Source organism: Cervus elaphus, chromosome 5 (assembly GCF_910594005.1).
Source record: "Cervus elaphus chromosome 5, mCerEla1.1, whole genome shotgun sequence".
Taxonomy (NCBI): domain Eukaryota; kingdom Metazoa; phylum Chordata; class Mammalia; order Artiodactyla; family Cervidae; genus Cervus; species Cervus elaphus.
Genome location: NC_057819.1, coordinates 120,204,176 through 120,230,133, shown reverse-complemented (window position 1 = coordinate 120,230,133; position 25,958 = coordinate 120,204,176). Strand labels below are relative to the sequence as shown.

The 25,958-nt window shown below is 49.4% G+C and overlaps 2 protein-coding genes across 6 annotated transcripts; one reads left to right on the top strand and one right to left on the bottom strand.

Moving 5' to 3' along the window:
* Positions 1-312: 312 nt before the first annotated feature.
* Positions 313-20,767, bottom strand: LOC122695293 (intercellular adhesion molecule 5). Of its 4 annotated transcripts, XM_043905013.1 has the most exons (10): positions 20,639-20,767; positions 13,447-13,622; positions 9,599-9,692; positions 5,773-5,848; positions 5,203-5,469; positions 3,975-4,295; positions 3,453-3,731; positions 2,645-2,914; positions 1,756-1,998; positions 313-1,582 (listed from the first exon to the last, which is right to left on the bottom strand). In XM_043905013.1, the coding sequence occupies exons 4-10, from the start codon at positions 5,825-5,827 to the stop codon at positions 1,368-1,370; spliced, it is 1,650 nt and encodes a 549-aa protein (XP_043760948.1). In that variant the 5' UTR covers positions 5,828-5,848; positions 9,599-9,692; positions 13,447-13,622; positions 20,639-20,767; the 3' UTR covers positions 313-1,367. The 4 variants fall into 4 exon arrangements, with proteins under 4 accessions (XP_043760948.1, XP_043760950.1, XP_043760949.1 ...); XM_043905015.1 differs by lacking the exons at positions 9,599-9,692; positions 13,447-13,622; positions 20,639-20,767 and adding an exon at positions 8,284-8,388; XM_043905014.1 differs by lacking the exons at positions 9,599-9,692; positions 13,447-13,622; positions 20,639-20,767 and adding an exon at positions 8,143-8,352.
* Positions 16,352-25,958, top strand: SMARCD2 (SWI/SNF related, matrix associated, actin dependent regulator of chromatin, subfamily d, member 2). Of its 2 annotated transcripts, none has more exons than XM_043905017.1 (13): positions 16,352-16,886; positions 21,236-21,420; positions 21,614-21,656; positions 21,815-21,937; positions 22,643-22,798; positions 23,206-23,301; positions 23,447-23,548; positions 23,696-23,857; positions 24,020-24,117; positions 24,281-24,416; positions 24,583-24,705; positions 24,824-24,925; positions 25,018-25,958. In XM_043905017.1, exons 1-13 carry the CDS (start codon positions 16,671-16,673, stop codon positions 25,069-25,071), a joined length of 1,596 nt encoding a protein of 531 aa, XP_043760952.1. In that variant the 5' UTR covers positions 16,352-16,670; the 3' UTR covers positions 25,072-25,958. The 2 variants fall into 2 exon arrangements, with proteins under 2 accessions (XP_043760952.1, XP_043760953.1); XM_043905018.1 differs by lacking the exon at positions 16,352-16,886 and adding an exon at positions 17,034-17,052.

Below are 25,958 nucleotides of genomic sequence, written 5' to 3'. Positions count from 1 at the left end.
GTTATTTTATACCTAATCCACAACTCAGACTCAGGGAAGGTCTGGGAAGAATGAGACTATTTTTACTTGGATGCCTGTTGCTGTATTCTTTCTAGGTGGTGTTTTCAATTTGGGGAAGGCTGTGGCCCTCTATCTGGAAGTCTGAACTTTAGTTTTGAAGGCAAGCCAAAAATGCTACTTCCTGAACTACTGCGCCACCTGCCCTGGGCTGCCTGGTTATGCTATGAACATTCTTTTCTTAGAAATTTTACTCAAAAGGCAACTATGTGACTTAATAAAAACTTTCACACACAGAAGAAAACTACTTTCAGATAACGTAAAATCACTTTTATTTTTATCATATCCAACACTTCAATGACCCATACATAACTGATTTGGGAGAAAAGATTGGTTTTAGAAATCTTTATGTCTTCTCTAAGGGTTGAATATAATCTTTCCAATGAACAGAAAAGGAAGCTCAATCATATGGTGAACACTGTCATATGAGGAGTCCTCCTGAAGCTTAAAGGAAAGTTTGCACACATATAAAAATATATACTTATATATGGAAAAGGAGAATAAACATTGGGATTCTACCCTAAGAGCTTGTACAGGTAAAAAAATATGTTTAATATGTACTCAGATGATTTACTCTATAATGGATTTCTAAAGAGTAATTCAGAGATGTTTAGAGCCCAATTTCAAGGAAGAACTCTACCTTCCACTTCAGGGACAGAACACTGGGCTAGGAAAGCTGCTTGTCTGACCCAATGTGGAATTTCTTATGATCTGTATACTCTTCTAGGGCACACAACAGATGGTTAGGGAGTTGAAGCCTAACTAGCCACTGAGCCTTAATGATGTTACCAAGCTCAGCTCTGGAGCCAGTATTCCAGAATTCCCCATTAGCGGAGCCCAGAGTGTGTAATATGTAGGTGGGAACTGGCTTTTGATTTCTAACCCTTTGCTGGGTACTGACTACCTTCAAACTCTGGTCCCTAGACTAAGAAATTGGTTCCCATTTAGTCATGAGGAAACCATGAGAAATGCACTGTATTTCAGAGATATTTCTGGCTATCTCTTCCATCTGATGTTTGGGAGCAAAGGGCAGTGGAAATGGGGATGGCAAGGCACTTCTGAATCTGAGAGTGGACTGATAAAGAACACACAAGGAGCAAAAGGCCCGCTCACTAGTTGAACACTGGGACTGGATTCTTACAGGAGTTGGGCTTGTGGCTGGATTGGATCCACAGGATATGAGGACCAGAAATACTGCTTTATGGGACCACAAAACAGAAGATATCGTCTCCCTTTCTCTTCCACCCCCTCCTTCCCTCCCTTAGGAAACCCCAGTGGTAGAGGTTGTCTTCAACCAAGTAACTTTCTAATTAACAATTATGTTTATTGTGCTTTCCTGCTTGTTGAACAGCAAACTGGCTTTCCTCTTCTTTGTTCTTCTCCTTCTGTCTATAGGGCAATTTCCTCCTCTCCTTTTTGCAGGACCGATAGTTTAGATACAGTGCTACGGTGATCACCATCACGCCCGCTCCAAGGGCGACAATAATAATCACCAAGATGGTGGAACTGACTCCTTCATCCAGTCCTGCCGAAGCACAGAAGACAAGAGAACTGGGAGGGTTAGCAGGCAGGAGAATCACCCTACCCCAGCCCACCAGGCTTATGTGTCAGCCTCCCCCTCCCCAGCCCACTGAGCTCCTTCTTGTCTCCCCTGAGGGATTTCCACCCTGGGCCTGGCTGCAGGGGAGCCACAGTCACCTTCAACAAGGACCGCAACGTCTTTGCTGACAGAGCCCAGCTGGTTGGTGGCTGTGCAGCAGTAGGTTCTAGAGTGGTTCTGGGTTGCCTTCTGTGGCACTTCAAGGTCAAAGACTGTGCCGTTCCAGGTACACATCAAGACCGGTGTCGGGTTTCCCTTTGGGACACAGGCAAGCATCTGCTCCATCCCTTCCAGCCAGGTCTGGTTGCCAGGGCAACCAGATTCCTCAAAGCGTGGCTTGTCTGGAAGAAGAGAGTCCCCAGAGGAGTCAGGTCAGTGTGCCACGTTTCCTCATGACCATCACGCACTAGCTCCCTCTCCCCCCCCAACCCAGATGATGTGTCCCCTTCACCCAACAGCTTCTTTCCCCAAGGGGACGACCATCGATTCCCTGCTTTGAACTACACTTTTTCCTCCTTGGATGACTCTGAGATGCAACAGGGCATTTTAATGGGTTAATACTAAATGAGCTTGCTCAGTGGTGGTCTTGGGGTCCCTCCTCCTCATCTTTGCTTCTCTGTGAGGGATATCATGGGTAGGGGTGAACCCCCAGAGACAAGGATTTTTCTACTTTTCAAAATACAAGTTTTCATGAAGAAATTACCCTCCTCAGCATAGGTTTCAGCTGTTTTTACTCCCTATGTTCTCAGCCTTTGGCCCTCAGCCTGATCACCTTCTCTTTTGTTCCAGTTTCCCCCAGGTTTCTCCCTACTCACTTTCCCATGGGTAAGGTAAGCTTGCAGAGCTTTACTTTTTATTTTTTCCTTTGATTTTCTTTTTTAATGAGAAAAGTGTGGCAACTCTAACAATGAAGCTATTGGCTAAGATCTCTGGATATGTGAGACTAACAATCCATGTTTTGACAAGAAAGATCAGGCTTCTACTCACACAAGACATGGAGTTGGATCACAGTGGTTTTGCTCAACTGCTGACCCTGAACCTCCAAAGAGGCCTCACAGGATAAATTCCGGCCATCATCTTCCTCACTGGCGGTAAGTGAAAGCCAGGCAGGCTCCCCAGGCGCAGGAAGATCTGGGGCTCCCTGAAGCCGCAGAGTAGGGCTGGGGGATGTTAAAATATGCCCCGAGCAGGTCACGTTAATTTCTGTCCCTGCCAATGGGTTCATTTCTTCTATCTCCAGGATTGGTGGAGGGAAGCCTGTAAGGACAGGAAAAAGAGAATCAAAACATATTTCTCAAAACTGGCAGCAACTTCTGTACTCAGCTGCTGGTGGTACCCCTAGGGTAGGCAGACAAGAAGGGAAAGGCTATGGATACCATTACTGCTTCTATGCTGACTGGCAGGAGCAATGAGATGGTTTTGGAAATTTGAGAGCTTCTCCATAACAAATGCCACATGAGCCTATTTGGCTGTGCCTCTGTGGCAAGGAGAACAAGATGTCTTTTCATCTTACAGATTTCTTTCTCACCTCAAATCACTGTACCTAGGAGTAAGTTCAAGCGTCCATTATCACTCTGTCAGTAGGATGGTCTAAGGAATCAGGGTGAAGGCTGGATAGAACTACTGCCTCAATGCATCCCTGCACTTATCTGAGAAAGATGAAGACCAGTGTTCACTTTGGAGTATACTAAACAAAGGTTCATGGGGATACCTGCAGTTGAATAACCAAGCCTTTACTATGGAAGTTTTCAATGGCAGAGAACCTTCAAGGGAAAGGAAGAGGCAAGTCACTTACTATAGACATGCACTGGCTGACTTGTTCTCTGTTCCATTGGACCCAGAGATGTAAGGCAAGACAACTCCTGATCACCAATCTCCATGGCCCGAACGGTGGCATTGGCCCATATTGTGTCTCCTTCCCAGAAGAGAAAGGGGCTAAGCTCCTGGTCTCCCAGGAACATGTGGATCATCACTTCTTCAGCTGGGAACACCCTAGCCACCTCGCAGCTCACCGTTTCTGCCATCCCAACCTCCAGAAGTGAAGAGACCCAGATTTTGGGGCTCTGAGAAAATTCTGCCAAGAAATGAGGAGAAGGGAAGAAAGGAGAAAGGCCACGATAAATCGTATAGGACCCCACAATGTAGGGAGTGGGGCTAAAAGCTCTCTGTTCCCCACAATGAGTTTAAAACTCAAGTAAAGGAGCTCAAATACCCTTCCACCTGCATCCTAAACCCTATGGGAAATGAGTCCTAAAGGCCAAGGTAAGATGAGGAAAATGAGCCTCAGGATTCCCTCCACACCTGGGCTCTGACTCACCAAAGATTCGGAGTACCTGGAGGGCTGAGTTGCTGTGAAAGAGCCCCCCACCATGTGAATTCAGGTCCAGTTCTGCATGGCAGGAGAAATTGCACCTGTCATCCTCTCTTTGGGCTTTGACGTTGATGGTGACCTCAGCTCTCTGGGAAGCCATAGCTAAGCTCCTAAAATTCTTCCGGTGTAGTTCTTGGTTATCCTGGAGAAGGATAAGGGTGAGGTTCTCCAGGGGTGTGACACTGGGCACATGACATGTCACTGTGAAAGCTTCATCCACGGCCACCCACGCAGGCTGCAGCTCCACGATCACCTGCTCTGGTGGCTCTTTAAGACAAAGAGGTAGGTTTGATGAGAGAAGGATACTCACCTCTCCAGAGAGAAAGAGTAAGAGGACAGGAAGCCTGTGATAGAAGGTAGGACTGCTACTCTTAAACCATCTGATGAACAGCATCAGCTCTCTGCCCTGGATGAGATGAGTTAGGCTGCTTCTTCCTATCAAAGGGAGCTAAAGTCATAGACAAGACATGTGACTGCTGAGAGGCCCCTTGCTTTGACTGCCATTTTGGAGAGCCCCTTTGCTTTGGAGGGGCCCCTTTGCTGCCATTCTGGAGAGCCTTTCTCTCTTACCAGAAGTGCTTCAGAGGTGTGAGCAGCATCTGAGAAGCTCCTGAGCATCACATGAAAATTCCACCACAGCTAACCAAGCTCCAACCCCAGAGGCCACACTCATGGTTACATCTTTGCTGATGCTATTTGCTCACCTGAAAGATTCTCCTTACCCATTCCCATCACTTCAAATCCTAACCATATGCAGGGGTGAAGTTTAAGAGCCTCCTTTTTCTGTGGAGACTTCTCCAACTACCCCAGCCTACAAAACCCCTCTTTTCTCTAATCCCTATTTATTCTAAGAATTTGTGACAATTCAACACTAATTTTACACTTTTTTGGGTAATTTACAAATTTACAAATCATGAGCATATGCCTCCTGTATCTGAACATATTCTCAAGCCCAGATGCCAGGATGCACTCTACAGTCTGCTCCTAATTTAAAAGCCTACACCAAAGGGAGACAGAAACAATTGGCTCGAGAATCCCTATAGTGTGACAGAAATCTTTAGTAAAGGCCCCAATTCTCTCCCCTAAAAGAAATTCTCTAACTATTCCCTATATAAGACATAGTAGTCATGTTCCCCCACACTTCCCTTCCTCCCCAGCCCTCAGCTCTACTCACGGTACACAGTGATGCCAAGGTTTATATCCTTTTGGATCCCTGCACAAGAGAAGAAGCACTGCAGGATGGAATTCTGTGTGACATCTTCCAGCAGAAACTCCTTCCACTGAGGCCCGTTGCCCACCTGGGTTTTCTTTAATAAGGTTTCAATTCCACCGGGTCCTGGGTCTGGACAGCTAGTGCTGCAGTTGACCATAAGGGACTGTCCATACTTTACAAGGGCCTGATCTGGCCAAACAGAAACCTCAAATCGCTCTTCTGCAGCTCCTGAAAAGGTCAACCAGACATGCCAAAGTCTCTGGTGAGGCCCACAAGACTTAAAGAGAATACAGAGCCTAGTCTATCTATTTACAGGTTAGAGAATAGGAAACCCACTCTGAATAAACAGGAACAGGGGACAGGACAAGAAAAGGGCCCTGAAAGAACAAGTCGGAATCCTGACTCTACCACCATTCCCCCTTCTCGTCATCTTTTGGGTATTGATTTCTCCATTAATGTCCCTATGGAAACTATGGCATTGCTAAAAATCATGCCCATAGAAGCTAAAGAAACCTTCCCAAAGAGCCTCACCTGGGTCAGGGATCAAGGCCAACAGGGCCCAGACACCAAACAGTAGCATTTCCATCCTTATGAGAAGGGCCAAAAGCTGGAGAGGAAGAAAGAAGGCAGCAATGCTGGAGAAAGTGACCAAATAAAGAGGAAAAGGAAGTAGGAAATTCTTTCTTTGATACTGTTAAAAGTTACCTCCTTTCCTGAAAACCTACACCATCTGGAGAAACTGCAGCAAGTATCAATGCTGTGGTTGTATTAAAAGAAATTCTTTCATCTATCTGTTTGAGTTTGGTTTATGTGCAGAGCAAAAAGACAACAGGAAAATATGGGAAATAATGAAGGGGTATTAAATTAAGTGAGATTCCTGTATCAGTTTGTATTGCACTTATCTGTTTACATGTTTGCTTCTATTTGAGTCAATAGAAAATGGCTGTCAGCATGGAAATATGAAAAATGAGGTTTAGAGAGATGAAATTTGGCAGTGTTTATCTGGCACTGTCCAGTGGAAAGTGACCCTGAATCAAGAAAACATGTTCACTAGAGTCTTGTTCTCTTATGGGAGAAATATTTCATCAGGCTTCATTAAATATCCCTCAAAATAATCCATCTTTCTGATCTGCCTCCAGGCTCACCAAGCAACACGTGGATTACACTTTGGCTGAGTCAAGTCTTAAACGTCCACTTTTTTTCTCTGCCAATCTATACCAAGTGTTTCTTTCAAAATCCAATTCAAGCTAATTTCTTCTAAGAAAGGAATTTCTTGACTAATGCTATTTCACTTCATAATCCCTTATTACACATAATCTGTACACTTGATTCCAAAAGTGATTTCTGAAGCTATCTACCTTAAAATGTAATTCACCTCAGTGGGTTATTTTAATGGTGTAATCATAACTGTACTAGGAATTCCTTAAGAACAAAAGATCATTTTATTACCTTGCTTCTGCAGCACCTAGCACAGTATCTAGCACATCATGCGTATTCCGTAAACGAATGACAGCCCTATAATTCTGCATTTTTTTCATACATTAGGTTTTGTACAGGACTACTATTACCTGTATGCTGGTCTGAAAGAGGGGTTTTTTTTGGTCTCTTATTCACACATAAAACAATAGGCATATCAAAATTTACCCTCCCAAGTAAACATTACCATTCAAAATAATCACTTCTGCAGGCTATAAATTTAATCCAGTAATGACACCATTATTCAAAATTTTTTTGGAAAGTGATCTAGAACTGGATTTTAAGCTACATAAGAAAAATCAGTCTCTTTATTAAGCTATTCTATTATTCTTTGTGCAAAAGTGATATTCACTCATCTTATTCCCCAAACTTAACTTTGAGTGACTTAACATCTCTTTCAAAGGAAGATCTCCTATCATGGAAGAGATAATAAAGTAACATCAGACTGTGAAGGAAATCTCAAAACAAGAGTTTTGAGTAATAACAGCTCTGTGAAAAAAGTACAAAATCCCCAATTGGGGCTACTTATATTTATATTCATTCATTCTTTCTGCAAACAATTATTGAGCCAGGCTTGTAGTAAGGTGTTGAAGTTACCAAGATTTATCCTATTACATAAGAATTCCTGGGAGTTAGTGGGAAAGACAAATGTAAATACAAATAACAATATACTCTGCTGAGCGCTATTGGGAGGGAGTACAATTGGCAGGTACTCCAGCCACTAAAAAGGCTGCAAGGAGAATGGTGGGCAGGACTTCCCTGGTCCAGTGGTTAGTACTCCGCCCTTCCAGTGCAGAGTTTGAGGGATGTTGGATGGCTTTGGCTGTGTAGCTGAACTGGACTTCCCGCCCAAGTTTGGGATGCTCACGATCCATTTATATCCCAAGGGTATTTGCAGTTTCTTATACAGATTGAGTCACATCCTACTCTTTGATCACTCTCTCTTGTCTCTGCCTGGAATTTACTTCTTCCTCTCTGAACACTGCTTCACCCAGTTCAATGTATCTTTGCAACAAGGCTGTATCCCAGCACACTCTCGGACGATTCGGCTGCTATCTTCTCCCTCAGCAGCACCACCTTCTAACACACTTCTCCTGACCCGTTAGGCCTGGGACTCCCGTCTACTTCCAGCCTGGACTGTAAGGCCCGTCTGAGGGCAGGGTCTTTTTCACTGATGGATCCCAACCACCCAGAACGGTTACAGACGTTCACCGACTATAAAATGAGTGAATGAACTAAATAAAATATTGACAAATATATGAGTGAGGGGCTGTGCCCATCGTTCAGATAGAGAGTATCTTTATACTCTATACTCAGCTCTGCCTCATATGGAGTTTCCCGAGAAGCGTGTGCACTGCCCCACAGGCCCTGAAGGCCTTTAAAAGCAGATAGTATTTTAAAAATGTAACTATGTGGGAAACATACTTCAGTGAATGCTCCTCAACGATTCCCGGGTGTGAGGAGGCAAAGCCCGCCAAGAGGTCAGACCCCCACAGACTTGACAGGAAAGCCGGGAGGAGACCCCGGGATGAAACTAAACGAAGAAAACAAGACCTAAAATCTCACTGAGGGTCGCTCCTCGCGGCTCCAGCCACTCCTCTATCCACTCCGCGGCTTCGCCGGCTCCGCCTTCAAGAGTCGGCCACGCGCTGAGACCGTTTGGTAGGCACTGCCGGGCGGGGGCGCAAGACGACTCTCCTGGCCGGAAGATTTGCCTATTCTGCCTAGAAACTCGTGACGTTTGCGCAAAAGCTTAGCGAGGGTTGGCTGAGGCAAGGGGGGAGGGCGGGAAGCTAAGACGACCGGAGGGGGTTACGGAGAAGATGAGAGTAGGGTTGCTTGTATCCTGCTTGACAGAGAGCACATATTTGACTCAAGGTAATGCTTACTGTATAAAACAACGTGAAAACAAAAGGTAAGCGGTTGTTGTAGCAAGTAATGGCCCTATAAGGAAAACAAGGGACTGTAGGCACCCCTACCTGTTAGAGGGGTGGTGCGGCCTGAACAGGTGAGACTTCCCCGCAGGAGTGGGCTGCGCGCGCAGCTTTGTTCCCGCCTTGGGCCTCAGTGCGGGCTTGGCGTTGTGTCTTGTTAGTGACTCGCACGAAGCCCAACTGGGACTCTTCCCGGCTCTTCCTGGGTGGACTGGGAAACGGATGCCCTGCCACTGCCGGCCCCCGTTTCTGTAGCCCACTCCACACACAGAAGTAACACGCATGAGAGAACTACTGGTTTAGGCCTCACTTCCTACCCAATGTGCGTGCGCCTTTGATTCCCACCCTGCACCAGTCAGGTCCTATCAATAAGCCATAAAAACTGGGGTGAGCTTATAAATCTTTGTTGCCTCTTTCCACCTTTTGTCAACTTCCACGTGGAACGTCTCCGGAGGGTCGTGTCTCAAAACCCTTTCCCTGAGCCGAAATTAGGCCACTTGCTCTGACATCCTTTTGCGGCTCTGGCTCCCCTGAAACTGCTGGTCTGATCCTAAGCCATGGGCTGAGTTTCTTGATGGAGTGAAATGAGATTTGGAAGGTTTTTTCGAGTGCTTACTTCTCTAGTACCCTAGTACCACTACCTCCTCTCTTTCCCTACTCACAGTTTCAGGGAGAATGTTGGATAGAATAGAAGCTTTGAGGCTAAACAATTTTGTCCATGAATGTCTTACTAGCTTTAGGACTATGGGAAATGTAGGTAACTTAGTGTCCTCCTCTGCCAACAGGAATGGCATTAGTTTGTTTATATGAAAGTGCCTACCATTGTTTTTGACACTAAACATAGATGTGCAATAAATGGTCATCAGTTTTTTCCTTTTCCAGTCTCAAAAAGGCTTTTCCTGATTACTCTAAAACTGCCAAGCTTTATTTTTCTTTATAGCACTTACCACTGCCTGACTTTGAGCTAAATATCCAGCGGCCAACTTAAATGGGTGAGCTGTTCTCTTCCCAAGTCTGCATTTAGTGATGTCGGTTGGTTACCTGAAAACCAAAAACTCTTTAATTGAAGCATAGTTGATTTACAATGTGTTAGTTTCTGGATATATTCATATTCATGTATATAGAATAAACTATGTATATTCTTTTTCATATTCTTTTCCATTATGGTTTATTATAATGGTGGAAGTATATATATGTATATATAAATATAAGTATATATATATAAGTATATATAATATATGTCACTGAAATTGTTAGAGGTTACAAATTAGGGTTTGATTATTTTTTTCTGAGAAATGGTTGGTAAACATTAACTAGTACACCACCGTATATATCTATTTGTTTACCTATTTATTATTTTCTCTCTAGAATCTTTTTTTATAATTTGTTTGTGCTGGGTCTTTATTGCTGCACCAGGGCTTTCTCCAGTTGCAATGAGCAGGGGCTACTCTTCATTGTGCACGGGCTTCTCATTTCAGAGCTCTCACGCACGGGCTCTCAGGCACACAGGCTTCATTAGTTGTGGTGCATGGGCTCAGTAGTTGTGATTTGAGGGCTCTAGAGAGCGGGCTCAGTAGTTGTGGCACACTGGCTTAGTTTCTCTGTGGCATGTGGAATCTTTGTGAGATCTTCCCTGACCAAGGATCAAACCTGTGTCCCCTGCATTAGCAAGTGAATTCTTATCCACTGTCAGTTCAGTTCAGTTGCTCAGTCGTGTCCGACTCCTTGCGACCCCAAGAATCACAGCACGCCAGGCCTCCCTGTCCATCAACAACTCCCGAAGTCTACCTAAACCCATGTCCATCGAGTCAGTGATGCCATCCAGCCATCTCATCCTCTGTCATCCCCTTCTCCTCCTGCCCCCAATCCTTCCCAGCATTAGGGTCTTTTCCAATGAGTCAACTCTTCACATGAGGTGGCCAAAGTATTGGAGTTTCAGCTTCAGCATCAGTCCTTCCAATGAACACCCAGGACTGACCACCAAGGAATTCCTCTCTCTAGAATCTTGTGTCAAAACAGGAGGGCATGATTGTCATCTATCTTATTTACTGCTGTCACCTTAGCACCCAGAACAATGATTGCACATAGGATGCACTAAATAAATACTTAGTAATTGAGTGAGCTAGGAGTCTGTGAAGAGTCGTGATTTCATACCTTAATTTTCTTTGTGGGGAGGTGTGACATAACTCGTTCATAAGACTTCTAGTTTTATGACACCTGCCTCTTTGACTGCTTTCCATTTTCCTTCTGCTTCTTCATCCGTTGTTGCCAAAGCTAGGGGCGAGGATGAGAATCTGGATCTGTCTAGAAAAGATATCACCACCACCCTCTTTTAGGCAACAATCTTGGTGCATCATCCCCACCCTTGGTGTCCTCCATCAGTATGAGAGAGTGGAAGATTTGTGCTTGTCAGACACATACCTTCAACTTATCCTAACCCCAGAGGACTCAAAAGGCCAAAATGGGGATGATCCCTAACACTGTTTTTCAAAAAAGTGTTTCTTTTACCTCTTCATAAAGTTCCCAACAATTACTATTGTATGAGCTAGTTTTAAAAGCGTTTGGAGATTTCTGAGAAGTTTTAATTGATAGGTTTCTATTTTATTTTCCTGGGAATACTTTAAGAAATATTTCATTTGTCTGAAGTTATACAGTAACTTAAAGAGCTTATGAAAATAGGGACTTTCCTGGTAGTCCAGTGGCTAAGATTCTGCGTTCCTAATGCAGGGCCCTGGGTTCAATCCCTGGTCGGGGATTAGATCCCACATGCTGCAACTAAGAGTTCACATGCCACAACTAAAGAGTTTGCATGAGGCAACAAAGATCAAAGATCCTCTGTGCCGCAATTAACACCCAGTGCAACTAAATAAATAAATTTTAAAAAAAAAAGTATTTTTAAAGAGTTTATGAAAATAGAGTATATATCAAAAGTTATCAAACTGCAATTTAAATATGTGAAGTTGATTGTCAATCATATTTCAACAAAACTTTTAAAAAAGTCATTATAGAAATATTTGGAACTTCCCAGGTGGTGCTAGTGGTAAAGAACCTGCCTGCCAATGCATGAGACATGAGATTTGGGTTTGATCCCTGTGTCAGGAAGATCCCCTGGAGGAGGGTATGGCAACCCACTCCAGTATTCTTTCCTGGAGAATCCCATGGATAGAAGAGCCCGGCTGGCACTTCTATCTTCTAGGGTCGCAGAGTTGGATACAACTGAAGAGACTTAGCACATAGAAATGCTTAATATTCTACATTAAAACTCTTAATTTTTTTCAGAATTAGTAAACAAATTTCAGTTTCATGTGAGAATGTTTTTTCAGTTTTATAACACATTAGTATGTTATTTCTAGTAAAATGTATTTGTGATGTGATGCTTCTGTTGCTTTACCTAATTTTTAGCATGTTCACTGTTTTTTGTTTTTGGTCCTTTACAAATTTATTTTCCTGGTTAATGCATATCAAATGTAAGGCTAGTTCATAAGCTCTATCACAGTAACCTCTTCAAGCCACCCTCATTTCTCTTTTGTGGCTTTGAGTAGTTTTGTTCATTTATGTTAAACTCTTTCTGCAAAGTGCTACCAAGTCAACATCCTAATCACTGCTTGTGAGAAATAAAAGTTTCAGCACTTATATTTGGCAGAATTTTTTTCAGCTTATTTTTTTCAGGTACTTTTGAATGTCATTTTCTATATTGTCATATGCTTGTATTTCTACTATGCTTCTTCCTCAGCAACATATCATCCTAAACTTTAATTTCTTCAATTAAAATTTTAAGCTTCAACATGTTTAAGGCTGTTTATATAATCCCATGTAATAAAAATAGCTGTATCATGTAAATATAGTTGTTTTTAAAGTCCTGATAATTTTATAAAATGATCACTTAGTGAAATAATTTTGGCAAGTGAGCTCACTCCAGCCCACCCTTTCTTTTTATGAATGGTGCTTTCCTAGGGAAGTGGAGGTCATTCCTTCAGATGTAGAACTGCTTTGGTCCAGGTAGTTCATGGTCATGGGGCTGGGTTATAGAAGCAGCAAGTCTGAATCTGACAAAAGCAGAAGAAACCCCAGCTAGCGAATTATCCTTTCCTGTACCTGTGTCTGTCATTTGACTACTTTTTTACTTGATTTCTGCGTTCTCCAAATTTGCTGCCTCCCTGATCCCTCAAGACTCTCTCTTTCCCTTCTGTTGTTGATTAGTGGCTAAGTCATGTCCAACTCTTTCGTGACCCCATGGACTGTAGCCCACCAGGCTCCTCTGTCCATGGGATTTCCCAGGCAAGAATACTGGAGTAGGTTGCCATTTCCTTGGGGATCTTCCCAGTCCAGGGATTGAAACTGCGTCTCCTACATTGCTGGCAAATTCTTTAGCACTGAGCCACCTGGGAAACTCCCTCTTTCTCCCTTACCTGCTTTTTATTCCAGGGACTGGCAATACCTGACTCAGGGCAACTTGTTAATAGAGGCTAAATAGCTAGTTAGGATCAATATAGCCTTAACCAGAATCAGAAGAGCTTATAGATTAAGGGTTAAACATCAGGAGTTAGTATGAAGTGAATCAACCTTGGCGACCCATCAGAGTCAAGGTAAGGATAAGATCTGAGTAGGGAGTAAACAGAGAAAAATCCAGGAATTCAGGTGGAGGGTCACAAGTCAATACAATACGTCCAAGGGAGTGAGACTGTAAAGCTCAAGAAAGATTTGAGAGTCAAAGTTAACTGTTGTGGTTGTTGTTCAGTCACTCAGTCGTGTCCAACTCTTTGTGACTCCATAAATTGGAGCATGCCAGGCTTACCTGTCCTTCACCATCTCCCGGAACTTTCTGAAACTCATGTCCATTGAATTGGTGATGCCATCCAACCATCTGTCATCCCCTTCTCCTCCTGCCTTCAGAACTGTTATGGTTAAGCTGGTTTTAACCTTCTGTCCTGATGGATTATCTCCTGATTGGAAACAACTTGAAACATAGTTCTAGGATGGGGAAGCAGAGGTAACTTTTATCAGAGTTATTTCCTGAGCAGGGGTTGTTTCTGCATGGTCCTGGAGTTCACACTGCAGGGGTGTGTGGATGGAGACAGAGCCCCAAACAAAAGTCACAGCACAATAGGTTGAGCACTCTTAGATTTAGAGTGCTGTGGAAAACAGAAAAGAGAATAGCAAATTGACAGTGGCAGTTGGTGGATGGGGATCAGAAATGACGGAGACTTCCAGAGGCAGTGACATTTGAGTTGCTCTTGAAGAATAAACAGACTCTTGCATAGCAGGGAACTGTGGAAGAACACTTACTCACTTAATAAATATGTATTGAGTCCTTTACCCTATGCCAGGTATAGTTCCAGGCAGTGGGGACACAGCAGTGGAAAAGTCCCCACCTTAAACCAGCTTACATTTTAGTGATGTCATAGAAGAACCACACCATGAAAGGTATGTTCAAGGAAGGGCAGGTTCAGTGTGGTTTGATGGTAGAATTCATGGGATATTGGTGGGGAATAAAGCTATAGAGATAGGAGGAGGACAGAGAATAAAGAGTCAATTGTGCCATGTTTATAGACTCTTCTGTAAACCATTGGCTTTTAACATTTTAGGAACCTTTTCTGCCAAAGATATCTTTTCAAGGTCACTCAACATAAAAAAACAAAAGTAGAGCTCTTTGGTTACAGCAGGGATATGGAGGTGGAGCAAGGAACTCCTAGCTCACAGCCCTCTCAACCTCACTTTCAGCTCTCCACAAGAGCGCTGAGAAACCCAAAGGACCCCAGTGGGTTTAAAACCCACTTGTGAAGGTGATGGAAGACACAAATGTGAGAGCACTGTTTCTCTGCAGGTAATAACAGACCAGAGGTAATAGAACAATAACAACTACCAACAAGAAATCATATACAGTGGGTAAGTGCCTGGATTGTGGATTCTTAGGCCAGATTAGAACCAGATTTGAATCTTAGCACCATCACAGGAAGAACAGGCAAGTATCTGAATCTCTCTGCCTTGATTTCTAAAACAGAGGCAAAAGTAGTATTTACATTATATACATTGTAGGGATTAAATGAGATAACATGTAGTAAATGCTTAATAAATGTTAGCTATTCTCTGCCTACTGTCTAGGAAATCTTTCTCAATTTCTACCATGTCTTAGATATGTTTCCCCCCTAAAACCTTGAGGATATTTTTTTCATAGCAGTTAACTCATTGCTGAAGTTATCATTTTATCTTATTGCACTTGAAGATCATTCACTTGTTTACACATACACAGAGGGTTGTACCAGAATTACCTGGGATGTCTCTTTTTAAATACAGCACAGGGATCCAGTGGTTGTGTGTGTCTATGTGTAGGGGGGTGGCTTGGCAAGGATAGTTTGGAATAGCTCCCCAGGGGATTCACCCCTAGTTTGGAATAGCTCCCCAGGGGATTCACCCCTACTACTTCCTCTGGAACTGCTGTTGCTCTAGCAGCTTGAAATGGACATCAATTGCATTGTCAAGTATTCTTTACCCACTTTGCAGTGGTGGAGAGGGGCCCTGGTGGAACAATTCCAGTGGTTTGTTCTCAGACTCGCAGGTAACCCACTTTTAGGGAGAAAGAGGAGAGGGATCTCTGAGAAGACAGCAGAGCAGCAGCAGCAACAGCAGGGTCAATCACTGAAGAATAAAGATACCAGGAAGTAGAGATGGGCAGAACTAATCAAAAAGGGTTGCACTATGAACAGGATCTGGGGTGCTTTGGTACAAGACATGGTTGGGGATGAAAACATAAAACAGAATTTATATAATGAAAAAGTCTATCTTTGGTACTCCAAAGTGTAGTGAGTAGCAACAGCATTGCTTGAGAGCTTGTTAGTAATGCAGACTCTTGATCCCTAGCCTAGAACCTAAGCTTACAGAATCATAGTCTGCATTTTAAACAAAAGCCCAGGTGTTTCTTATATTCCTTAGTGTTTGAGGAGCACTGGTCTGTATCATGGAGAGAAAATCACAGAACACCTGGCAAGGCTGAAGCACTTCTGAGTACCTCTGACATAGGGCTGATGTCTGAAAAGGTACTGGACTTCTGAAAAGGTACTGAACTTTTTGAAAGTCGCTATAAATCTTGGAAAAAGACCTTATTCAACTCTAGGAGGCTTCTCGGAATGCAAAATTCCTTTGCCTAGAAACATCTCCTGTGGAGTAAAGTATTACTAGGCTTCCTTAATGGGAGGCAGAGGCACATTCAAAATATGCGATAAGAGCTCGGCGCTTGGCCAATTCAACCCTTCACACAGTGGATCGGGTCCAGAGCAGCCAAGTCCGTTGGCAGCTCTGGCTTTTAAAGTCAAGTTGGCAGCTGCTCTGCCGCAGAGAGCAGCTCGTTGTCTTTAATTTTAAAAACGTAGAAACGAGGACAAAACTATTTTCAGGGAGCGTGATCCGGTACCTCGGGGATTCGGCTGCACCGAGAAGAAATCAGCAACTACTCTTACACCGTACTCTTACCTCCTGACCCTCGACCTCTGACCAACCCCCGCCCCCCCCGCCCCTTATTTCCGTGTGCAGCTTCCGCTCCCGCCCCTCCGGTGGAGGGCCGACCCAAGGGATGTGGGCGGGGCTTCGGGGCCCGGCGGTTAGGGGCGGTGCTTGTTGGGGGCGGGTCTCGCGAGGGGCGGGATTTGAGGAGGCATCCTCGCATTGGGCGACTAGGTATAGGCGGGGCTTAGTGCTGGGCTGGGTTAGGCGGGGCAGGGAGTTAGTTACCGCCTCTGGGTAACTGGACGCTGGCTGCCAAACCTCCGGAGGCCCGGGGAGGCAGCGGGCCCGTAGCAGATCCCGGATCCGGAATTTTCCGGGCAGGACCGGAATCAGGATCGGCCCTGCCCCAAAGTGGGTTTCTGAGGAACTCGCGAACTTGGATTAGGAAAGCCCGGAATCCGGATCAACAAACCCCAGAACCCGGAATTTAGATCGGAAAGTCCCGGAGCACGGAGTGCGGAGCGAACTCAGCGCGGAGCCTGGAGTCCGGACCGAGACACCGCCGGACGGGACGGAGCGATGTCGGGCCGTGGCGCGGGCGGGTTCCCGCTGCCCCCGCTGAGCCCTGGCGGCGGCGCGGTTGCCGCGGCCCTGGGAGCGCCGCCTCCGCCAGCGGGACCCGGCATGTTGCCCGGACCGGCGCTCAGGGGGCCCGGGCCGGCTGGAGGCGTGGGGGGCCCCGGGGCCGCCGCCTTCCGCCCCATGGGCCCCGCGGGCCCGGCGGCGCAGTACCAGGTGAGGAGGGCGGATGGGCGGGCGGCGCCGCCAATGAGGGCCCTGGGGCAGCCTCCTGAATAGGGGGCACAGAGTCTCTGCATGCGGATTTCACGGGGCATGGTGGGGGGCAAAGCCAGAGATCCTCGGGCTCGGCCAGGTGGTGGTGGAGGATTTGAGGGAGAAGGTAAGAGCGACTCGGGTGGAGGGTTTGAAGCATTTGGGAGCGTCTGGGGGTCTTCCTTGGAACAGGGATTCTGAGTAACTGAGAGATGGAGGCGTAGTCGAAGCTAGTGAGTTGTGGACGGGTGGAATGAGAAATCTAGTGTAGATTCTCGGGTAAGGGGTCCTGGGAAGTGATGAGAAAGTTTTGGGAAAGAACCCTCATTGAGAAAGCAGGGTTACCCTGCATTGGTCTTGGCCCTACTCCAAGTCTGCTCTGCGTTTTTTTTTTTCTCCCCCTAGTTGGGAACTGGCAGAGTTTTAGCGTGTCTGAGATGGCTCCCAGCTGCTAAGGAGGAGGAAGAAGGGCCTGGCTTCTCAGGGGCACAGAAGGCAGAGGATGGGGATTGCAGCCTGTGCAAGGGGAATCTGCTCCTGGGTCAGGCCCTGACACCTTCACACAGGGGTGCCTTTGGGTTAGATCAGAGAGGGTGGTGGACAGGCCTGAGGAAGGAGGAAAGCCCAGCCCATTCTGGACAGACTTTCTGGCTTTCTGCCTGGTGTCATAGTGTCCAGGCGTTGTTAGTCTGGAGGAACAGAGAGGCTCCACTGAGTACTGCTGGTCTGGGGCTGGAGGAGCCTGCAGAAAGTTGCTTCAAAGGGTTCTGTCTGACCCCTTCTGGGTCTGGCTTTGCAGAGGACTTCTCGGGTTGCAGCTTCAAAGGCTGTCGAGAGGCTGTGGGGTCACTGTGTGAGGAACTCAGCCTGACACTGGGGGTGGGGTTTACCAGTCCCCAAGTTCATTGTTTCTGGTTGCCCCAGAATGCTTGGGAATTGCCCTCATCCTTTTTCCCGCCCTCCTCTCCACTTTTAATTAGCCTGTAGGTTCTAAATGACATATCCCAATCTGTGTGCCCCAGCACTTGACACTGATGTCTTGCTAATCTCTCAGGGCAGTTGGGAGATTCTCCTGTCTCCTCTCCCTCTTGCCCCCAGGTAGAGGTCCCCTAAGTGGGTCCTCATAGAGTAGGAGCCCTGGGTCCCCACTTTGTGAAGAGATGCTTCCCTGGGACAGTGATTTTTCCTTCTTGCTCCTCATGTTCCCTCTTCTCTCTGAACCAAGGATCTGGGTATTGACAGAGACAGACCTGGTCCCCGAGACTCCAGCTGGGATTCATCTTTCCCATCGTGCTCTCACTCTGGGGGATTCATGGGCCCAGGGTGTCACTGAGGGATCCCTGTGTCTGTCATTCCAGCTCTTAGGTGAGATAGCTGAGGAGCCTCCCTGGGGGCCGTTGGTCCTCGGGAAGGCTCCAAGGACCAGATAGCCTCTCTAATTTCCTAAGCCTGGGGAAAGCCCTGAGAGGATGGATTCCAGAGTGATTTGGAGGGAGTGGCCTTGGACCGGTGGCAAGGCTAAGCTAACTGGCTGGGTACCCCAGGCTTCTAGGAGTGGGGACCTTGAGGAAGGCACTGAGCCTCTGCTTCCCTGGGCTTCCCCTCCAGCTTCTCATGGTCTCCTCCTCTTCCAGGGAATGGGGATGTGTGTACTTGTGGGGGGAGGGGTGCAGAAGTAAAGATAGATGTCGGGCGAGGGAGGACCCAGTTCACTTCTGCTGACTTCAAGGAGGATCCTGTGTGGCCTCTTTCCAAGTCCAGTTATGTGACTTCTGGGAGAAGGGACTTGAGATCTGAGGAGCAGATGGTGTGTCTCTTGCTGGGCCGTGTGAGGTGAGCTGGAGGAGCGAGGCTCTGAAGCCCACTTGGGGCAAATAGGGGAGCTTACTGATGGAAGGGAAGTGATGACCCCACCTCCCTACAGAGTGTTTCAAGCTGTGGGTCACGGTCTACTAAGGAGCTTAAAGAAAACATAAAAAAAAAAAAAACCACAACACCCCCCCCCCCTCGGCCCCCCGCAAAGAACACAGATTGCTGGGTTCATGCCAGAGAGTTGAAGATATTTTCTATGTCTGCAGAGGTAGGTTCTCTTCTCCTTGGTCCTTAGGCCCAGCCTTCAGAGGCACCAGGGGCCAGACTGGAGGCGGCAGCATCAGCCTGGCCTCCCACCCCTGCTGTCCTGGGTGGTGGAGCCAGAGTCCGGTTGAGGACATGGGCTGTGCTGGGCTGAGGGAGAGGAGGTTACTGCTCACTTCTGAGGCTCAGGGCGTGGAGCCAGGCCTCCCTAGCCCTGCTGCAGGAAAGGGGTCAGGGAGCCTAAGAGATCAGGACTCTGTTCTTTTTTTTTTTTAACTCTTGGGTTGTTTTTTAGAAGGCGAGGAATTACTGGTGCTTCAGAGCCCAGGTGTGGAGCTTGGCCAGGCTGAGCTGGGACTGCAGGACCTGGAAGCCTCCTTTCCCCGGGCCCCTTCCCCCCTTGGGAGAAGCCTGGGGCCCTGGGCGAGCCAGGGGGGCCTCGCAGGCCTCCTGCAGGCCCGGCGTGTGCCGCCTGGTTTGGGCACTTCCTGTTCCGGGAGCACCTGCCTAGGCGGGCTGCGTGGTGCTCAGGACCTCCCACTCTGCAGGTGCCCTGCCTCAGCCGTTCCACCCCCTCAGCTCAGGCGCTGGCGGGAAACACTCGAGTCTCGGGTGCGAGGGGGCCGGGCTCTCAGCTGTGGCCACCCTGAGTTTTTTTCCTAGCATCTCTAGCTGTGTAGCTATGGTTCATTAAGGCAGAGAAGCAGGCTGTCTTTGCCTCTCAGCAGCTCAGAGGAGCCTCCTCCTGATGAGGAGACTTGTGGCAGGACTCCAGAGGTCCCAGACAGAGCCCCCCACATTGAACCCTATCCTCCCAAATGCTTCCTTCCCACCCTACTCCTTTTCCCCTCCCCCTGTCTTTGGGTTGTGTTTCTTATGTTTTTCTCTGTGTCTGCCTCTGGTCAAGAATCTGACCCTCCTTGGTGAGAACGTGGGACGAGTACTGGATGAAGAGTTGGAGTAGTAATCTCATCTCATCTCTGTGATGCTGGCAGGGAAGGGGGTTGGGGGGGGGCGGGGGTCCTTTGATTTGGTGTGAATCCCCACCCAGCCTGGCTTGGTTGGCTGGTTGTGCTGGTTGCATAATCTGGGCCCTGGGGCCAGCCCTGTGAAGCTGCCAGGGACAGTGTGTGCGAGGCAGAGCTGCCAAACAGGCCTTGCAGGCAGCAGCAGCCACGAGGAAGGGGGTGGGGGCTCCTCCCCAGTGGGCTCCACAGTAATGTTGGGGAGCCGGACCTCGGTGGGAAATCCCTTCTGCAGGCTTTGAAAGAAGCCACCGCCCACCCAGCTTCCTCTGCTGATCCTAAGACTTTGATCCTTGCAGCCCAGGCTAATCTGCTCTCCATTCTCCAGCTTGGCACTGCCAAGCCAGCCCCAGCCACCAGGTGGTGCGCGGACCACAGGCAGAGGCCAGGTGCCAGCTGCTCTCCCTTCTGCAGACCACTAGGGAGCCACAGCTTCCCCTTGGGGTCTCCAGGCTTAGGGGTTGGGGGCTGGGCAGAAGGGAGGTGAGAGAAGGGTCCAGTTGTGGGTGGTGAGTAGGGGCCATATGGCGACCAGATGGTCTGTGTACTCCGCCTGAGGCCGCCCCCACCCGTCGGGACAGGCTCCAAGCCATCCTGTTGCAGCTTGCTCACCTGGGGTGCCACTGCCGATGCGCCTGCCAGCCCGTTGGACTGCCGTTCCCTGCTCAGTCACACCACCAGGCCGGCGACTGGGAACGGGCACTGGGGCTGTGCCCCGTCAGCCTACCCGCATCACACGCACAGCCCGCCGCCTGGCTACGACACTGCCCCCAGCTTCTGCCTCAAGCTTGGGGGGGGAGGATGGAGTGCTCGGTGGGACCGTCTGAGATCCTGGAGGCGGGCTGGTCCAGGGAGCCGGGCAGAGTGTTGCTGGGGCCACGAGGCGGTTGCAAGTGGCAATGGGCCCTGCCAAACTCCCCCAGGCCCTTCTCCTCCCTACAGGCAGGGTTCTCCTCCCACCCCCTGGGCTCTGCGGGCCTCATTTGCTGGCACGGCTGCCAGGGCGGTTGAGGGGGCGGGGCAGGTGTGGTTTACACTTCTGCTCTCAGGCGCCTGCTCCCCTTTGTTCCTGGCACTCCTGCCCGAGCTCGCCGCCGTGTGCTGCTCAGGACTGGGCCCGGCCCGAGGAGAGGGATGGAAGGAATGGGTTACGGGCCCCGTTGGGCCCCACCCCTGACCTATGCACCCCCGTTGGCTCACTTCCCCCAGCGGCCTGGCATGTCCCCAGGGAGCCGGATGCCCATGGCTGGCTTGCAGGTGGGACCCCCTGCCGGCTCCCCCTTTGGCACAGCTGCTCCACTTCGACCTGGCATGCCACCCACCATGATGGACCCATTCCGAAAACGCCTGCTTGTGCCTCAGGCCCAGCCCCCGATGCCTGCCCAGCGCCGGGGGTAAGACCATCCTGTTTCTTCCACCCCGTCTAACGTAGCTCTGGCAGTAACAGAGGGTCTTCTTGTGCCCTAGGGCTGCAATGACTGAGGAAGACTCCTGGTTTTATTGGGAAGGTCCTGGGCACTGGAGAGGTGGGCGGAGGGGGAGGTTCTTTGGACCATTGACCTCTTTGTTGGGTTTCTGTCCTCTCAGGTTAAAGAGGAGGAAGATGGCAGATAAAGTTCTACCTCAGCGAGTGAGTATGTGGAGAGGGCCTAGGAGGCCCACCCAGGGGCTGGTTGGCTGAGGGTGGACTCAGCCTCCCCTCACCCTGGGGTGAGGGAGGAAGTGAGGAAGGAGCCAGAGCTGCAGCCGAAATGAGCTGATGGATCCCTGCTCCCTCCCCACCTCCAGATTCGGGAGCTTGTCCCAGAGTCTCAGGCGTACATGGACCTCTTGGCTTTTGAACGGAAGCTGGACCAGACCATTGCTCGAAAGCGGATGGAGATCCAGGAGGCCATCAAAAAGCCTCTGACGGTGTGTGCAGCCCCAGCCGCTCCTGGGCCTCGCCAGGCTTCTCTGCCTCTCCCTGGCCTTGTTTTCCAGGGGCCAAGTGAGGGTCTGATGGGCTAGAGCAGGATGTTTCACACTGTAGGATACAGCCCATTTAGCATGAATTCACTTAATGTGGTGGAGCCAGCCTGTTTTTAATGGAACATTAGGGTTGTAGAAATGATAATTCTTCACAGTAGCAAAGGAATTATGACATTTTTGTTTCATATATTTGCATATATGTGCCGATCTTGGACCATGATTTAAAACATTAATATTGTACATTATGGTCAGAAGTTTGAAAGGCAGAGCTAGAGGGTAGATAAGGATAGTTGCTGTCTTCTTCCCCTTCCCTAGAGAAGCTTTATCTAGAGAACAGTTCCTTGAATGGTGGAGGCTTTGCAGGAGATTATGTTCTGTGGCCATGATAGGTGTTTGAGTTTCACTTAAACTATGAGCCAATGACTTCTGATAGCACCCTCTGTGTATCTCTGTCACACCACCCATCCCCCTGTATTGGACCTGTTGGTACTGCATCTGTTTTCCCATAAAACTGTGAGTCCCTTGAAGGTCGGGGATGAGATTTCCTCGCCTGGTTCCCAGGGCCTCTGTATGGGTGTGACATGAGTTCAGACGGGAAGACTGGGTAGCAGCTGGTCCCTGTCTAGTTAACCTGCTGTCTTTCTTTAGCAAAAACGAAAGCTGCGGATCTATATTTCGAATACATTCAGTCCCAGCAAGGCAGAAGGTGACAGTGCAGGAACCACAGGGACCCCCGGAGGAACCCCCGCAGGGGACAAGGTGGCTTCCTGGGAACTCCGAGTAGAGGGAAAACTGCTGGACGACGTGAGTTGGGGAAGGAGGTGTCTGGAGGGGCGGTGGTCTGTGTGGGTTTCAGACTTGGGCCAGACACTTGGGCACTTCCGGGGTCATCCTGCCGGAGGAAGAGGGCACGGCTCCCAGTCCAGAGGTGGGAGGTTTGTGTGGTTGTTACCGTGCTTTTCCTGCAGATGGCAGTAGAGTGTCCTGAGGAAGGGGTGCCCTTGCTAATTCCGGTCCTTTACTGGCTGACAGCGGGGCTGCCTAGGGCTCCTGTCTGTGCCTCAGGTCTCACTTTTTCCCGTTTCTTTCAGGGCCTGAGAATCCTCAGTACCTGAGCTCTAGGACTGAAACAGTATTCCTGTTCGGGGCTTAGTATGTGGCTTAGGCTTGAGCCTTCATTGGCACCCCTGTCTCACCCTTTACATCCCCAGCCTAGCAAACAGAAGAGGAAGTTTTCTTCCTTCTTTAAGAGCCTCGTCATTGAGCTGGACAAGGAACTGTATGGGCCTGACAACCACCTGGTGGAGGTGAGCGGGGGCCTGGGGCTCGGGAGCAGAAGGTGACGTGCCAGGCGGGCAGAGAAGTGGCCTCAGTCCCCATGCAGGGCTGGGTGCGTACGTTCTCGCCCACCCCTTTGGTGATGAGCTTGACTCCCCTTCCTCCTCCTGCCAGTGGCACCGGATGCCCACCACCCAGGAGACAGACGGCTTCCAGGTGAAACGGCCCGGAGACCTGAACGTCAAGTGCACCCTCCTGCTCATGCTGGATCATCAGGTGACAAGTGTCCTGAGGTCACGTCTGGGGTCACGGGGACTCTCGTCTGGGGCTGGGGGCAGGTGCCTATTGTAAACCCTTCCTGTCCCTGCCTCAGTCTGCTTTGGTTTGTTTTTCCCTCCTCTGACTCCCGTCTGTCCATCCCAGCCCCCCCAGTACAAGCTGGACCCCCGCCTGGCGAGGCTGCTGGGGGTGCACACTCAGACGAGGGCCGCCATCATGCAGGCCCTGTGGCTGTACATCAAACACAACCAGCTGCAGGACGGCCACGAGCGCGAGTACATCAACTGCAACCGCTACTTCCGCCAGGTCAGCGGGGACACCGCCCCTCACCTCCGGGCCCCTGCCCTGCCTGCAGCTCCACAGCCCCACCGAGGCTAGTCCTCTGCCATGTCCTCCACACTGCCCCGGGGCGCTTCACTCCCCCATGTGCTCGCCAGGGCGTCACCAACCCTCTGGCGCCCTCCCCAGATCTTCAGCTGCGGCCGACTCCGTTTCTCTGAGATTCCCATGAAGCTGGCGGGGTTGCTGCAGCATCCAGACCCCATTGTCATCAACCACGTCATCAGGTAAACGGGAAGAGGGGGAGGAAGGTTGCTCTCAGGACAGTTTACTTTTGACTTGAATTAAAGCCAAAGCGAAGCAGCACGTTCGTTTCTCGCTTCCTGGGTGTGTGTGGTTTGGCCTGGGCGGGAGGGAGGGAAGCAGCTCCCTCTGCCGTGTGCCCTGTAGCGTGGACCCAAACGACCAGAAGAAGACAGCCTGTTACGACATTGACGTGGAGGTGGATGACCCACTCAAGGCCCAGATGAGCAATTTTCTGGCCTCTACCACCAATCAGCAGGAGATCGCCTCCCTTGATGTCAAGGTCGGCCCTCAAGCTCCCCAGCCTCCTCTGGGCCCCCAGTGAGCGGGGCAGGTGTCGGGCATTTCCATTTATATAGCACCTTGGGATGGGACCTGAGGCCTTTAGGGTTGGGGCTGCAAGACCTTGTAGGGGTGGGAGCCAACCTGACACGTACGCCTTTGCCCAGATCCACGAGACCATCGAGTCCATCAACCAGCTGAAGACCCAGAGGGATTTCATGCTCAGTTTTAGCACTGACCCCCAGGACTTCATCCAGGAGTGGCTCCGTTCCCAGCGCCGGGACCTCAAGGTGTGCCCCTTTTTCCTGAGGGTGATCCCGCGTTAAGCTCTGGGGGTTCTGCCCCCAGTACTGTCCTTCCCGCTCAGAGGTGGGAATTGCATTCAGCTCTCCCCCGGGTGCTCTACAGATCATCACTGATGTGATTGGGAACCCGGAGGAGGAGAGGCGAGCAGCTTTCTACCACCAGCCCTGGGCCCAGGAAGCAGTGGGGAGGCACATCTTTGCCAAGGTGAGGCGGCTCTGCCCTGGCTGAACTGGAGGGCACACTGGAGGGGTAGGGTGGGCAGCCAGGCCTGAGCCGCTGGTCTGTCCCTCCTCCAGGTGCAGCAGCGAAGGCAGGAACTGGAACAGGTGCTGGGAATCCGCCTGACCTAACTGCTCAGGGACCCCTTCCTTTCTTCTCAGCCTGGAGCCACGCCCTCCTCAGCCTGGAAGGGGACCACCCTCTGGGGTGCAGACACGTAGGATAATGAGGGGGCGAGGGGCATCTCCAGTCACCCTCGGCTCCCCGGCTTTAGTTTCTTAAGTGTAGTGATAGGATTCCTTGTTGCTTGGTCCTCAAAGCCTTATTACTTACACGTTGGCTTTAACTGGGTTCACAAGAGAGGCCTCCTCTGCCCCCTGCAGGCAGGCCCGAGAAGGACCTGGAGGCTCTGCTTTGACATTGTAACCAAGACCTTTTGGAACCAAAGGCCCCTGGCTTTGCTTGTTTACAGACCCCCTTGGGGTGAGTGTCCATGCTGGCTCCAGGGAGCTGGGTGAGGAAGAGGGGCATGGCTCCCTCTCTTCCCAACCTTTCCAAACCAAAGTTCTTTGCCATTCCTACCAGCCCAGCCTTGCTGCTGGTAATTTCCTTTCCTTCGGGTTATTTGCACTATTTGTGGAGCAGGATTTTCTATGCGGGAGCCACTTTTTTTATGGGGGTGCGTTGGGGGTTTTCAGGGAGCCCTACTTGGGGGTCCCTCCTTACTTTCTTTTCTCAATCTATGCAAGCGGCTCTGGCCGCCATCATCTCCTGCAATGCCAGAGGGCTGCCACCCTGGTTCTTGGGCCCAGGGTAATGCCTCCTAGGGAGAGGGCACCCTAATTGGTGTGGCCCGAGGCGTGGGTGTGTGTGCTCGGTGGAGGGCAGTGGGAGATGGGGAGGAGTGTTGTTGCCCTTTGGAGCCTGGTGAGGAGGGTGGGCCGAGGGTTTGGCAAATGCCACTTCTGGCAGGTTTGGAAATTTCCAAATAAATCTTTGTTTATTGGTGGTACCCAGA